Source organism: Marmota monax, unplaced genomic scaffold (genome assembly GCF_021218885.2).
Source record: "Marmota monax isolate L192 unplaced genomic scaffold, Marmota_monax_Labrador192_F-V1.1 WCK01_AAM20220418_F8-fsc00154, whole genome shotgun sequence".
In the NCBI taxonomy this organism is placed as follows: domain Eukaryota; kingdom Metazoa; phylum Chordata; class Mammalia; order Rodentia; family Sciuridae; genus Marmota; species Marmota monax.
Window position 1 is genome coordinate 3,534,900 of NW_026691933.1, and position 16,328 is coordinate 3,551,227.

At 43.1% G+C, this 16,328-nt stretch overlaps 1 protein-coding gene across 10 annotated transcripts in view; it reads left to right on the plus strand.

The window, feature by feature from the left end:
• Mgat5 (alpha-1,6-mannosylglycoprotein 6-beta-N-acetylglucosaminyltransferase) overlaps positions 1-16,328 on the plus strand; it is a 331,545-nt gene that overhangs the window by 129,104 nt on the left and 186,113 nt on the right. For all 10 annotated transcript variants that reach the window (XM_046453871.2, XM_046454522.2, XM_058584189.1 and 7 more), the window contains one exon: positions 10,797-10,961. In XM_046453871.2, the coding sequence (XP_046309827.1) occupies positions 10,797-10,961 (165 nt within the window). The remainder of the gene's footprint in view (positions 1-10,796; positions 10,962-16,328) is intronic.

A 16,328-nucleotide genomic window follows, 5' to 3' on the forward strand; every position in this document is an offset into this window, starting at 1 on the left:
CTGCATGAAATATTCAACACATTATTGTAAAATAGGATTTGTGTTTGATGATTTTGCCTAGGGAGGCTAGGCTAAGCTGTGATGTTTGATAGGTTAGGTGTATTAAATGCATTTTCAACTAATGTTGTTCTCAACTTATGGGTTTATTAGGATATAACCACATTGCAGGGGCAGGAACATCTGTAGAAGTGTCAAAGTGTAGCTCCTAACCTACTCTCCACCAATTCTGGTTCTGCTAATTTGAAAAGAAACTTCTGGACTTCTGTTGGGACTTAGGAATTCAAAAGTGCCATCTGGAAGTTCTCCTGGCAGACTGTGTGGCACGGTCAAGAGCATTCATTCCTGGGGTGCAGAGGGCATTTCTCTGTCAGTCCAGAAAGAAGTGTGTTGGCTTTTGTCTCCCAACCACATATGAAGCCAGAGCTTTGCAGTACAGCCTCATCTGCATCTCTTTGTCCAGCATAGCTGGGGCCATGCCTATCGGGACATCATGGGAATTGTGGCACAAATGGTGCCACTTGCCCCAGTCAATGCCGTTTTTGTTTCTGAGGTGAATTTATCTCTGTTTCTAATGACCTGACCCAAATTCTGATCCCTAGTGATCCCCTCTTATCTAAAATGGCAGACCTGGTCCACTTTGGTTCTCTTGGGAACAGTAATGGAAACCTGAGGCCAGGTGGGTGTGAGATTCCCCCTTGTGGTTCAACTACACGTTGTTAACTCTGCTATGTCTCACCTGCTTGCTTCTCTGGACACTGGGGCACTGTCCTGGGAAGGTCAGCAGCTTAGGCTAACATTCCATAGCCATTCAGCTTCTCTCTGCCACTCCTTCCACATCACACTTGCCTGGCTCCTTCTTGCCCTCCAGATTTTGTAGCCTGCCCTTTCTTGCCTTCTGCCTTTCTCCTCATTTCCTGAGCTGCTTAGGCCTAGACTTTCCCTTCTCTTGGCTCTTATCCTTTGAGCCTGGCACTGGGGTAATGTCTCTGTTGGCTGGTGTATGCCAAGTGCTGTCTAGGTTCTACTCCTACAGTGGGAAAAAGATGGACGATGTCCCTGCTCTCATGGATGTGGTGTTCTCTTTGGAGAGAAAAATAATAATAAGAGAATGTCAGATAGCAGTAAATTCCTAGGGGAAAGTAACAAAGAAGGAATGTAATTTTTAAAAGTATCCAAGGGGCTTGGAAGGTCAGAGAAGGCCCCTCTTGAAAGGTGTCTTTTAACCTGAATGACAAAAGGAACAGCCAGGTGGGTTTGGAAGAGAGAGGTTGAGGCAGAGCATCTGGGACAGCTGTACCAGACCCTGAAGCTGTCGCGTGCATTCAAGCGAGAAATGGAAGTTGCAGCATCTGGCCAAAGTGAGTAAGGAGCAACATGGGAGGTGGTGAGGTCTGAGAAGTGGGCAGTGTGCACAGGGCCCTGCAGGCTGTGGGTCTCGGTGTGATGGGTGAGAGGGTGGGAGAGGCAGTGGAGATGGAAGTTCTCATGGGTGGATCAGGCCTTGGCCTCACCCTCTGACTCTGACCACTGCTGTTTTAGTCAGCTTTTTCATCACTATGACCAAAAGACCAGACCAAAATGATTAGAAGAGGAAAAGTTTCTTTGGTGCTCAGGGTTTCAGAGGTCTCAGTTCCTAGATGGCTCATTCCGTTGCCCTGGGCCCAAGGTGGAGCAGCACATCAAGGCAGAGGAAAAGCATCTCAGAATGTGGCAACAAGGAAGCAGAGAGAGCTCTGCTCTCCAGAGACAAAATATAAACCCCAAAGGATCACCTTGGTGACCTGGGGCCACACCCTACCAGCCTTCAGTTACCACCCAGTTAATCCCTATTGCGGATGAATGCACTGGTTAGGTTAAGGCTCTCATAACCCAATCACTCCACCTCTAGATTTTCTTGCGTTGTCTCACATGAGTTTTTGGGGGACACTTCTTATCTAAATCATAACATCAGCCATGTCCGTGGGAGGAAGAAAGGTAACAAGGAAGGAATTTCTCCCTTTTTTGTAAGGAGGCATATGGTGGTAGGAGAGACGGGAACCAGGAAAGGGCTTTGGTCACAGGGAACAGTGGAGAGGTAACTGCTTTGGGCTTGCAGTGGCCCTCAGTGGCCTGAGAGTTTATGTCTAAGATGCTGGTCCCATTTAGGGCTGCCAGAGAGTAGCCGCTGCCCTGAGTTGCAGACCTAGATGATGTTCTAAGACTGACAAGAAATTTAACCAGTGTTTCCACCTCTCCTATGAAAAAAGGAGGGGAGGAAAGAGTTTTCATGAAAGATGCAAGCCTGGAAAGGGTTTTGTTTTGTTTTCATTTACTCGTTTTTTTTTTTTTTGTTGTTTTGTTTTGTTTTTGGTCTCTGTTGTCTCTGTTGCTACAAATAGGATCAAGGCACCATTCTGGGAACTCTGGGACTTTTGTTGGGTATTATGGAAAACCACCATTGCCAAGGCAGAAATTCCCTCCCTGGAGGGAAAATGGCACTGTTCTGGGAGTGAAACTGGTTGGGAAGAAAATGAGCCAAGCTGGTTGGTGCTGTCTGAGGAGGCCTCCTTGTTGTGGTTGGTGTGATTACAGAAAAGGCTTTCTGCTTTAGAAAGCTTGTGACCTAAAAACGAGTGTCTTGGGGCTGAGGCTTTTCCAGCCATGCTGTGATGGAGATCAGCTCACTCCACTTTCCCAGGCCAAGTTCACAAGCACGCCCAGCCCAGCCCAGCCCAGCCCAGCCCAGCCCAGCCTGAGGTCTAAGGAAACCTCTGAAGTGTTTAAGACAGGAATCAGGTTAGAAGATGGGGTCTACCCTTTCATTCCCATCCCCAAAACCTTTTCTTTCATGCCATGCCACCACTTCAAGTCTGGGTTGGGGGCGGGGAGTGTGTGCACATGTGTGGCATTTGCATCTCAGGCTCAGAGAGTCCTCCCTTTACCTCATGACCGAAGCTCTCTTCCCTACTGACTCAGGGTTCCCTTTTTCGATCAGAACCAGCTGGTATCTAGGGAAGCTCTGGCCCTTTTCACATCAGCCTGGTACCACAAGGCCATCTGGGTATGGCTAAGCATTTTCCCCATGTCCCAGTCTGTGCATTTTCTTCCCTCCATCTTTCTTTTTCTTCTGTTCTCTGTTATAGAGAAGGCTGCCTGACTTCTTTCATAGGAGGCCTGTCCCACTGTTGTGTCTCTGCCTGACCCTTCCCACTGTTGTGTCTCTGCCTGACCCTCAAGCCATGAGCTGCATATAGCATCTGTGCCATCATCTCTCTTCCCTGGGGAGGACCCAAGCCCTCAAGGAGCAGGGCCTTTGGTCTGTGTTATCCTCTACTGTGCCCCAGGCTTTGCTCATCATGCCTGGCACATAGTAGGGACCATGATGAATAGGGTCACCACCCCCACCCTCAGGACCCTATCTGTGTGGTATGGGTACAGCTGGGACTGATTTGAGAATTAACAGGAATGTTTTTAGTGAAGCAGGAAATGGAAGAAATTCCCTGTGGACTCCACATCCAGGAGGCTCCAAGTAGTTATTATGTGTGATCCTGACATGGGAACCAGTATTTATTCTGGAAGGTGGTTAGAAGCTGTTTCCATGTGTGGTGGAGCAGGAGGAGCTCACTCCACACTAGATGTATGACCGTGAGCAAGGCCCTGATCTTTTTAAAGGCTTCTTCCCCTTCTGTGAAGTGGTGGATGTAATATCACTTCCCTCACAGGACTTTAGGGATCACAGCTGACCATGTCAATGAAAGCACTTACATCAGTAAAAGGTGAGTGAGTTGTTGCCACCCCCAGCCTGGAGGTACCTGCATCTATTAACATCCATCCAAAGCTGCCAGCGTGCATGGTTTAAACACAGGGCTTCAGGGATCTTTGTATGTAGCTGTCGTTAGCATTGGCAGGGATGGGCTGGACTAGAATGAGAGGAAATCATACTCTGCTGCAGGGGAAAGGAGGCTTGCCACCCACATCCCAAATAATATGTGAATGTCATTGGCATGTTCAAAAGAGAAGGTTTTCCTTGGATAAGCTGGGTGTGGTCAAGCTCACCTTTGAATCTTAGAGGGCAGTGTTGGTGGTACTGTGTCTGATAAGAGGTGTGAGAAAGAGCAGAATGCAAGGGACAACATGGTTAGGCAGTCATGCTGGGGCCCTTGGGTGACAATGGCCTTGACTTCACAGCATTTGTGAGCCCTAATCTCTTACAAAACAAGCACCAAAATGTATCGGTCTTATTCCATGCAGCTGGTGAGGTATTAGGAAAAGGCAGAGAACAGCCCAGGAACTCTGTTCTGGTTATTTACAGATTCCGTAAGCACTGACAGGCTTATGTTTGCTCTTTGTCTGAGACTCTGCAGTTTAGAAAGTTCCCTGGAACACTATATGACACCCCTGTGGCACCTAAGAAATAGCATTCGCATCTAGAGCGATGGTCAAGGAATTTGAGCATCTGAGCTGCACTTTCACTTTGGTGTGATAGCTCTATAACTTCCAAGTGCAGGCTCCAACTTGTGCCCACAGCCGGGTAACTGGCACATTTGAATGAGAGTAGTCAGTGAGTTTATTGAGCTGTTTCTGGGGGTGTGGTCTTACCTGCCATTAGGGCACTTGTGGCCAGCTTCCTTGAATTCTCGAGTAGAATGCACTAGGCCATCTGCATGTTTAAAATAGCATTTCCTAACCAATGTCATTTTGAAAGTAGAGTTTTTATATAAATTGAGAGCATATGAGGAAGCATAAAAAAGAATATAAAAACAAATATTCCTTAGCCCCAAACCCAGATCTTAACTTCTAATAAAATTTTGAATTCTCTCCAACGCCTACCCCCTTTTTAATGCAGATAGTATCTATGTGTGCATATGCATGTATGTGTATATATATGGGTACTTTTTTAAAAAATCATTTTATATACACCTTTGAATGCTTATCTTTGTTATATATCCTCATCCAACTAGGTAATTTGATGAATGTTCATTTTTCCTGTTTTGTCCATCTACTCAATAAATATTTATTGAGCTCCTGATCTTTATGGTTATTGTCCATAAACAGAAATGACAAGACAGACGTCTGCCTTCCCTGAGTTTACAATCTAGTGGTTTATTCTACCTTATGAATGGGTGACATAATATAATTTGATCTTTTTTGTTGTGTGCCTGAGTAGTTTTCAGTTCTTATTTGTAGTAAATAACACTGTTTTCTTTTGTAAATGGCACTGCTTTGAATGTCCTTGTATGTAACGAATGGACTATATTTTTGGTCATTTCTGTAACAGTATTATCTTTCTGTGGAAAGATCACTTTAAAATTAATTTTAAAACATATAATTGATGAAACTTGACATTCCTGGCAGTCAATGGAAATAAGAGGTTGAGGTTAATTCTTTTTTCATTAGCACCTTCCTTTCTCATCAACGCCCTGTCTTTGCCAGTTTCTCCAGAGCAGCAACTGAATCTGCTCTGTGGTTCTGTTTTTCACACTCTGTTTCCCAGGGCAGCCATGGTGAAGAGGGATTTGAGTTTGGAGTGAGCACAGATGTGAATTATTTTTGTCAGCTCAGATGTTAAGTCCTTGTTCATTGCATCGTTGGTTTTGTGCCATGAAATCGTGGTGGCCACACCTTTGAAGCACATATCAATCTAGCCTTTCCTTACAACCCTTGACAGGTGGTGTCTGTGGATTGAGATGTAGTGCTTTGGAAGATGAGAATTGGCAAGGCTAAGGACCACTCCTGTGGAAGCATATCTCAGGGCAAATGGGGTGGACTACACCAAGGTTTTCTTGGTGATTTCTACCGTATCGATGAACTCGAGGGTGGAGGAAATCAAGTTTTACCACCCAGTCTCAGCTTTAGTGGATAGATCTATAACCCCAATCTACCAGCAAGGTCCCCTTTTCTTCTGAGATTCTGCCTCCTTGGATTCTATGTGTGGCTGGTAGTGATATCTTCATGGCTGTCCTGGTCAAGGCTGAGCCAGCAACTCATGTCCTGATGTATCCCTAGTGTCCTGGTTTCCTGGGAATGAAAACTTACAGACGCTGACAGAGCACCTGTTCTTAATGCAATCTAATTGATCTCACCATTTATCAAGGAACTTCAGGCATGATGGGAACTAAAGCCTCCTTTCCCCAAAGGGGCATTTTAAGTGGGTTCAACTACTTTGATCTCATCTTTATCATGTACAATGAGTTCTAGGAACACAGAATTGCAGTAGTAATGTCAGGATTAAATTTTTATTGCTAAGGCTTTGAAACACAAACAAAATTTTAAAAGCTCATTAGTGACTGAAAATTATAATCCTGCTGAGGGCACATTTTACTGCTATAATAACTGTAAAACACAATGATAAATATAAAATATTATACTAGAATTTGGAGGAATATTTTCACCCTCATTGTCTTATTAAACTCGGTAGAAATTATTTTTGATGTATAGTCTTATTGTATAAACAGGTTATCATTAAGACTAAACAAAAAATAAATATTCTGTTTAAAATCAAAATAAAGCTATTAACAGGTTTTTGCAGGTTGAACTGTAAAATACAAAGGTGAGAAATAACTTCATCATCTGGAAATATAGTTTTGTCTTTATTTGTGGGAGGACATAGTTTGTCTCCTTGTTCATTCACCCCTTCACTTTTACAAAGCATATTTATTGAGTACCATAATGTACCTGGCACTGTGCTTAGTGAGTAAAGATGCCAGATAGGCTTGATGTCATCTTTATCTTTGTGTTTCTTATTAACAATGTCTTTAATCTTGGACTACTTTGAAATAGTAACTCAGATTGCTAGTTGAGTTGAAAATGAACTCTTTTTTCTCTCATGTTGGGAGAGAAAATATGCTTACCCAGAGGAAGTACCTAGAGAGTCCAAGGTTTTTGGCCACTCAATAGTTCTTCCTCACTTTAAGGCAGTAGCTGTGGAAAGGGAGATATGTAATATGTATAAATATTATGTATATTGATTTTTTGGGGGGTGTTCTCAGATCTCTTGATGTTTCTGGTGGTCTCCAGCTGAACATCAGAGATACTGTCAGGAGGACAGAGTTGCCACAGGACATTGGTATTACCAAATCTTGAGGGTGTAACAGTGATAGAATCCCAAAGGGAGGGTTCAGAGACTCCTGCTGACAGGTCCATGGTGATCCTTACAAGGCAACATGGTAGACAAAAGCCATTTGTTCAGGAACCAGACTATTTCCATCCTAGGATCCCAGTAACCTGGGGCAAATTACTTAGCTTCTTTGTGCTGTGACTGACTTGTCTTATGGGGATGGGAATAACCATGAGTTCCTCATAGGTCTTGACAGAATTAAATGAGTTTATTCGTGTACAGTGCTTAGCACAGAGAGACTGGCTCACAGAACTCTAAGTGGTGGTGGTGTTGGGGCGGTAGTTGTGAGGATGAGCATCAACATCCTCCTCCTCATTGATTTCTTTATTACTTTCTGTCACAGTCACAGACGGTCAATCAGTGGCAGGCAGTGATCAGTAAGGTAGTAGGTCCCATTTCCCAAGGGACTGCGATTCAAGAATTGAGGGAGAATATCTTGCTGAGTGTTAATGCAACTGTGTTGCTCCAATGACTCTCATCTATAAGTATTGGTTGGAGATTGTCCAGTAGTCCTTTTGTCTTCTAACATGGTTCCCAATGGTCACCAGCCCTTGGGAACTGATGAGCCGCACTGGCTCATCTTTGATTGGCTCTCTGGGGGAGGCAAATGTCCATCCTTGCTGCTTGCCTTGGTGTTTGCAGTGGTACCTCTGGTGCCTGGAAGTGACACCTTGTGTAGATTCTGAGTAGTTTCTCACTCTTGCATATCCTGCCCAACTCCCAGACCCCAACCTCACCCCAACACACGCACACGCACACACACTTCTCTCTTGATAACAGCACAGGGGGACAGTGGAGAAAACAAGGGTTGGGGGATATTCATAGTTCAGCAATTCTCAAATGGGGCCATTTTGTTCCCCACACCAGGAGATATTTGACAATGTCGGGAGGCACCTTTGGTTGACATAACTGGGGAATTTCTGCTTTCATTTAGTCGGTAGAAGTAGTGAAGCTGCCGAAGCTCCTACAATGCACAGGACAGTCCTCATATCAAAGATTGATGTGGCCCATGGTGTCAGTCATGCTGAGGTTGAGAAACTCAGGGTTAGCCCATGCCCAGGGGAGGACCTGGGCTTCAGTGTCTGGTTAACAACAGTTGCTAGTAACAGTTAAATGCTGTTTTAACACCGGTTCTAGTTGACTGATGATACAGGCTCCAGGCAGAGGTTGGAGATGGGGAGATTGATGTCCTGCATCTGACAAGTGTTTGCTTCTGCTGAGCTTAGCCACCTCTCAGTGGCACAATTGTCCCTGTCTGCATGGCTAGCCTCCAGTAATCTCCAGAACTCAGGAGAGCCAGTTAATGCATTCGACACAGCTACAGAGCAGAGCGGGTGACTGACTCCCACTGTCCATGCCCGCTAATGACGTGCCAGGGACGCACTGAGTCATGCTACAGCCGGGGAGGATCATGATCTCGTGACCCTTCAGATTAAGTAACAAAGCTTTGCATCACCCAAGGAGAGACTTCTTTAGGAAGGATGAGAGCATGTTCCAGAGGGAATTTTTATTTTATTTATACAGGTAATAGGTAGTTTTGCCTGGGTAATTATGTGCCCGGCATTACTTGGCATTTGGTAAACATTAACAAATTAATGCTTGGTAGTTTTTTTTTTTTTCTCCCTTTTCTTCTTCTTTTGGTGGTTCTGAGATCAAACTCAGGACCTACCACTGAGCTACACCTCCAGGCCTCCTTGAGTTCTCTTTATAAAACCAAACCTATTCTTGCCAGCAAAACAGTGCTAAGGGAACAGGAATGGAGAACTAAAACTCGAGCCCAGGAATTCTGGGCCCTTTACCACTATGTGATAGGGGAAAGACTCTGAACTTCATACTTGAACTGTCTCCAAACTTCGTTTTCTCATCTGTACAGTGGAATTATACTGACCTCAGGGGGAGGCCGTGAAGATCAAACAGGGTTGCTTACCTGTGTGCATGGTATGTGACCAGCATTAATTCCCCTCCAACCTTTGGTGCTGCAGTCACCATTGCTCCCTGCTGGCCTTTGTGTGTTGCATAATTGTTCTATAATTTGGCTGGTAGGTGTAGCCACAAGAAGGGCACTTGGGAGGAACAGGAAACAAAGTATATCATACTCAGAGGTCCTGGAGACTGGCAGCAGGGCACATCATTCAAGGTCATGCAGGAAAGACCCTGGGTTGGTCAGGAGGCAGAAGATATGAATGAGGGGTGGGTTAGTCACTTGCGTTTATTTATTAATGTTTCCTTGAGAAGGGAAGGAGGAGCAGGGTGAAGAGATTAGGTTTGGCTAATTTTAATAATCTTGGCGGGCTCTGGGGTGCAGCAGAAATCCCTAGTTGCCTATTATCTGGCCCTGAGGCCATCAAGGCAGAGTTGTGATTATCTCCTGTGTTTGTGTGGGCCAGATAGTGAAGCTGTCTCCGGGTTCCTTGGTTTGAATTGTCAAAGGCTTGCTTCAGACTGGGCTTTTCATTATCTCTAAGAATTGGCTAGCTCTTCAGGGACAAACAGAAAGGTTTTTGAAGATGTCAAAATATTAAAACCTATGGGGGAAAATTTATAATACCTTTAGGTAAAATATGCATTGAACAGTAGTAAAATGAGTTTCAGATATTTATTGGAGTGAAAGATCAAAGAAGCTGCTATGGACCTTATCACCATGAAGAAGTTTAATATTTAGCACTGGGATGAAATTATGCCAAGAACCAGATTTTGAGAATAGAACAACTTTCAGGATAAAGATACAGATTTTGTTTCTGTCTTTAAACCATTAACAACACAAACTTCCATGTTAATTACACGTCTGGGTTTCCATTCTAATGAGTTTCTCTCTTGGCCTGCATGCAGCTTGGCTGAGGTCCGTTGGCTGCGGTCTAGGTGGGGGAAAGGACCAGGTGTGGGTTCTGCTCCTGGGCAGAGCAGAGCACCTGTTCAGAGGCCAGCTTGCTCTGTTCTCTGAAGAATGGAAGGTGACACTTCCCATTTGTCTTAATTCAGGGCTCTTCTGTGTCCTGCTGTCCACACTGGGCATTTTTCCCCTGGCCCACTCCCAGTTCATAAGCAGGTCTGGATTCTATTCACATGGATGACTCTTATCCATCTGCCTTTCAGACACATACAAGTCAGTATATCTTTCTTTGATGGTGAGTTTCCAGAAGACAGGGTCTAAGTTCATTGCTTTTTTTCCCTCCCCTGTGGAGTATGTTGCATACAAACTTGGTAACACTTGTATGGGGATGAAGACAGTATTCCTATAGTTCATCCAGAAGGAAGGTCACTGCTTTTTAACAGAGTCAGATGGATAAGAAACAGACTCCACTCATCAATAAAATGTCAGTGCCACGAGAGAGAATATCCCCAGCATAGATTTTTCTCTTTGGACCTAGTAGCTGGAAATAATTTTATATTACTGCTTGCCACAAACACATTCTGTAGCAGACTGATTTGTTTCATAGGTCTGGGCTGATTGATGGTGGCTGCTGTCATCTTTAAGATGTGGGTTGTTAGGACAGGGTTTTTGCACCACTTCAGAAACATTTGAGCATTTTGTTTTGTTTTCAGTGCTAGAGGTCAAACTCAGAACCTTACACATTCTGGGCCAATGCTTTACCACTGAGTTACATCCCCAGACCACATTTACAAAGTTTTGTCCTCTGTTATGTGTGAGTGAAATAGGTACAGAATTAAAAAAAAAAAAAATCTACATTTCCTTTTTCAGACCTGAAGAAAACTCTTGCTGTACTATTGGACAACATTTTGCAGCGTATTGGCAAGCTAGAATCGAAGGTGGACAATCTCGTTATCAATGGCACAGGAACAAACTCGACCAACTCCACCACAGCTGTTCCCAGCTTGGTAGCACTTGAGAAAATTAATGTAGCAGGTAAGAATGTCTGTCCCATGCAATTGAAACCTGCTTTGGACTAGGGAAGAATAAAGGAGCATCAAGGTTCCTGTTGATATTATATGAATTCCTTAAACTTGGTGTGGCTATTGTGAAGATAAGCTGAAATTTATTTTTCAATAATAGATGCCAGAATGCTTTTATGACCTCATTGTCATGTGTAATATCCGGTGGTTTCTCTGACACATTCGCACCTAATGAGCTCCTGAAACTGACGTCTAATGAGAAGATTCATAGCACAGATTAAATGAAATAGAGAGGTTATCTGAGAAGCTCATGCCAGTCAGAGTTCCTTCCTGTTCCCCACTCATCCGATAATTTCAAAAGTCTCTTATGCATAATACATTCTCTCCTCCATTGCTCAAGTAGAGCTGCCATTACAGAAAAGACCCTATTTGTATATGGAACAGTAGAAATTCTGGAAGTGACCTTTCGGAGACAGATGGCCTAATTCTGACCAGGTTCTGTAGCCACTTAGGGAAACTATCATGCATTTATTACTGGGATGCATTTTGTCTGGTCCCATCTTGAAGTTGAAATCTTGGATGAGAGAAGAGAAAAGGGTTAAAAAGGAAACTCAAATGGGTAGGTGGCATGTTATTGTCCATAGCATGCCATGTTGGACCCATCCTTCCACAACCCTGCCCTGAGGATGGCCCTTGGGTCTTCATACCTGAGCCAGGACTGCTTGTTAGGGTGACTACTATTTCCTAGGGACCCAGGACAAAGGGAAGAGCTGGAGGATTTGGGTTAGGTGATTCAGATGATTGGTTGTGAAAAGAGCTATCTATACTTCTGGTGGGTGACCTTAATTCTGGTTAAGAGATAAAGTAAGTAGCCAGGGTACTTTTGAAATGTAAAAAACCTACTTTCTTTTTTTTTTTTTTTAAAGATAGATAGATAGAGAGAAAGAGAGAGAGAGAATTTTAATATTTATTTTTTAGTTTTCGGCAGACACAACATCTTTGTTTGTATGTGGTGCAGGATCGAACCCGGGCCGCACACATGCCAGGCGAGCGCGCTACTGCTTGAGCCACATCCCCAGGCCAAAAAACCTACTTTCATATACTCTGTGGCTTATTTTTTTTCTTTTCTCTTCCTTATAAAAATTCAGTCTAAACTAGGAGAGATTCTTTTCTTGTCTACCTCCCAGTGTCGAAACATTTAATCGCTTCATGTTATTCAGGCTGGTTGTATTACCTTTTTGTTATATTCTTTGCCCCTTAGCAAATTTTAAATTGCAAAATATATTTCTAATAATCCAAAGTATCCAACCAAAGTATTAAAAATAACTTTTAATTACAACACAGAGGCGGTGTCATCTAGGCCATAAATCCCGTCTTCCCTGCAGTTTCCCACAGTTTCTGTAATTAGACAAGAAAACCTCCCACTGTGTTAAGCTGCTTATTAATAAATGGGAGCCATGCCTCTCCAGTCCCACTCCCCCATGCCCATCCCTAGTAGATGATGCTTTTGGAAAGGGCCTATCTGATTTCACCACAGCTCTGCATGATCTGATATTGGAGGTGGGGGTGGTATGCTGGCCTTTAATTTTGCTGCCTCCCTCCCTCCTGCCTCTGTCCTTCAGTTTCAGGGCTCATGTCAACGTATCTGCTATAATTCTCTCTCCAGCTGTGGGCTTTAATTCTGAGTGCCAGACTCGGAGAGAAAGAGTTTTCCACCAGGGTTTCTAGTCTCAGAGCACAGGATCATAAGTGACCTCCAGGAATAACTTGGAAGGGCCTTTGGGGCTACTTCTTTAAGATGGGTTATTAGCCCTGTGTGTTGAACTGAGTATAATTCAGCTAACAAGTATCTCTTGAGCATGTTCACTAAGTCATTGGCTCTGTGTTGTGCCTCTGAATGTGCCACCAATGCTGTTTTTTTTTGATATTTAAAGAACTAGAGTGTTTTGTTACCTTTTCCTTTTTTGGGAAATAGGAGCAAAGTTAGAGTTGAGCCTTTAATAATTAACCTCATTCTCATGCTTTGCATCTTTCCTGTGTGCCAGGGACACGCTCCATACTTTTATGATTTTTATTGGTCCATTAGGAAAACAGAATACTTGCATATTCTGGCACATTGTCTAGAGAATGTGTTAGGCATACTCCTCTATTTCCAGAGGTGGGAGAGTCCTTTACATCTTGTCAGTTAACCAATATATATTTTTTTTTATCGTCCATGCCTAGAGATCAGGATGCCAAAAAGAAGGACAAGGGCTGAAGTCTATAGTCCTCATTTTTTAGCAGTTTCTTATTGCTTTCCTGCCCTTTCTCTGGTCATGGCCATACTGTGGGTCCTCGGAGGCCGCTTGTCATCCCAGCAATGGCTCCTGAGCTGTGAGAGAGTTCATTTTTACGGGGTTCCAATCTGAGTTGAGTGAAGTTTTTCTTTCTCTTCTCCTGCATGAAGACATGTGGTAATTGCTCAGAAATGTTCTCTCTGGTGTGTCTTTACTGCTTACTCTGGTGTCTTATTGCTCACTGATGTTGCTGATTGCTTACTGTTGTGTCTTATTGCTTGCTGATATATCTTCTGGTTGACTATAAAACGTTTCTAAATTGGGTACCATAGCAGTCGAAGAAGGGCTCCCTAAATTTATTTTCTTTAAAGGGACAGCTGTGTGTGTGTGTGTGCGCGCGCGTGCGTATGTGTGTGTCCTTGTTCTGTTTAGCTGTCTTCTATGTGGCTTTTATCCAGGATGACTTTTCTTTCCAAATATATCACCCTTGGGCTTTTTTATTATGTAAAAGTCAATGTGCCCCCAGAGGAATTTAGGTAGAAATGAACTTTATTAAAATCAAGAATCAAATTGAACTGCATTTGTGAGCTCAGTTGATTTTGTTGAAGGCAAAGGGGAATCAAAGAAATGAAAAAGTAGATTTTTAAAAAATCTCTTCTGCCCATCATTTGGTAAATTAATTTACCCACATTTAGTCTCTGAAAGGGCTTAAATGTGCCCTTGTCAAAATTATCTACTTTCATGGGGGTAGGGTGAGGCTCAGTGGCAGAGCACTTGCCTAGTGATCTGAGTTCAATCCTCAGCATCACAATTTAAAAAAAAATTTTTTTTTTAAAAAGTCTACTACTTGCAGAGTGATGCTTTGGATTCTGGAACGACCTATCTACCTTACATTTCATGATCTTAAATGATGCCTTGTAGGGAACAGAATAGGCTCTGTAGTTCTTTGCCATGGACCTGATAGGGCATAAAGGCAAAAGTAGATAGATACCTGCTAATGAAACTGCTCAGCTTTTGAGGACGAGAGCATGTCTGGTTGCTGTCAGTTCTGCCTTCGCTGGTGTGTCCAAAGCTTACCTATTGAAGGTACTCGGCTGATACTGCTCACATGGACTGGATTATGCCGGAGGACATTTGCCCTGTGATTCCCTTTTCTGTTCATATTTACGAGGATCCTCCTGAGAGCAGGGCTTGGCATCTCAGACCTAAGTACGACTGCCTTGTTTGTCATGACTCTGTGTTGCAGAGACAATTCTGTGGGGCAGAGCCTTCATAGAATGTGAGAGTTACAACTCTAGGTTGTAATATTTTGGAGGATAGGAATGCCATGGGGTCTTCTTCAGGGGCATGTATATTTATTTACTTTAATGCTATCTATAACTTTTTGCTGTTGTTTGACAGCTGAATTACTGGCCAACATTCACTCTTTGCTAAAAAAACAAGATGCAACAATAGCATTTGCTTTGTGTGACCACGTAGGATTACAAGATCATTTGGGAAATAAGATCATAAAATCGAATGTACAGATTCAACTCAAATGATTGTTTTCTGATATTTGGCTCAAGCTGAATGTCAGGCAGCCCTGCATTTTTCAACGTTATTTGCTATATGTCATGTTTTCAGTGTTTGGGATCGAAGCACAGTGTATTTGAACTTGGATGCTGTTCTTAAAAACAACCACAATTTTTATTCTTACCATTTGGAACTTGGAAATGAAAAATGCCCCTGCTGAGTTCGGGGCTTGCCTCAGAAAGTGTAATTTCCCCCTTTGTGTTGCTAATGGACCTTGAAATTAAATTGCACCTGTTCTGTGACCTTGTTTGTATTCCTGAGTTTTTCCCTGTGTGAAAGTAGCACCCAGAACCCAGTGTCCCCAGCATCCAGCTCAGGTAGTGGCTCAGCAAGTGACTTTTCCAGGGTTAAGTATTGACCGATTACTGGGACCCTGTATGCTATGGAGGGTAGGGAAGATGTGTATTTTCAGGGTGCTTTCCTGTTTATTGGAGCGAGAAACAAATGTGTTCTGTCTGTGTACATGTCACTTTCTGTTTCGTTCTTTGCAAAGGCAGCAATAAATGTTTGGATACTTGTCAGAAACTATCCTTTCAGCATCTTCACAGAAAGTGCATGTCATTGTTGGTGTGGTTTTCATTTTATGTGGTCAAGGGCATTTTGATTTTTATCATTAAGAAGAAAAATACAGTTTCAGAGAAATGATGCTGACCTTCAAGGCTGTGGACCTATGGCAATGATTCTCAATGATGGACAACTGTTTCCCCCCCCACCAACACACACACACACACACACAAAACCAGGAGAAACTTGGCAATGTTTGGAGAACTTTTTGATTGTCATGACTCTGGGGAGATAATTTTTATATCTAAAAATAGAGGCCAGGGATGCTACTGGCCTCTAAATATCCTCAGGATGGCTTCCACAACTGAGAATTATCCAGCCCCAAGTGCCAACCATACTGTGGTTGAGAAACCCTGATCTCCAAGGTATTTTTGGAATCTGGTGGCAGCAAGTATGCCTACTTGAAGTCAGTGAAAAAAAGATGCCCAAGTCAAATATTGAGGTTTCCTACTTGGGCAGCTGAGTCTTTACCTCTTCCTAGTTTGTCTGCAACCTTTGCAACTGGTCTTTGAGACCTCCAAGGAACAAGATTGTATAAACTCCCAGAAGACTGTTTTGGAATCCTAATCTAAAGAAACTCCTCTCTTGGCCCACAACCAATGCAATTTTTGGCAATGCGCATTGTACTTCTGCTTATATAGGAGGTAATTATTTCTTTTCAGGAAAAGAGCCACTAATTCAGAATAATGATGGCACCAAGTAGTCTGAGAGAGTGGATTTAAATTGCAGAATGTTAGAAGAAATTCCATGTTATTAATTTAAAGCAGGGCACATATAATTATCAAGGTAGGAGAATTAAATAAGTTAAGGAAACAAGACAAGTCCCCAAAGATTTACTATACATCACAAAATACCCTCCACATCATATTTGGAGCAAAAGAGAAGAAGATGTGATAGAAAAGTAGGTTGGGGTATATGTGAGGAATTTTTGGTATGGAGTTTGTTTTCTAGGCGGCGGAAGTTGAAGA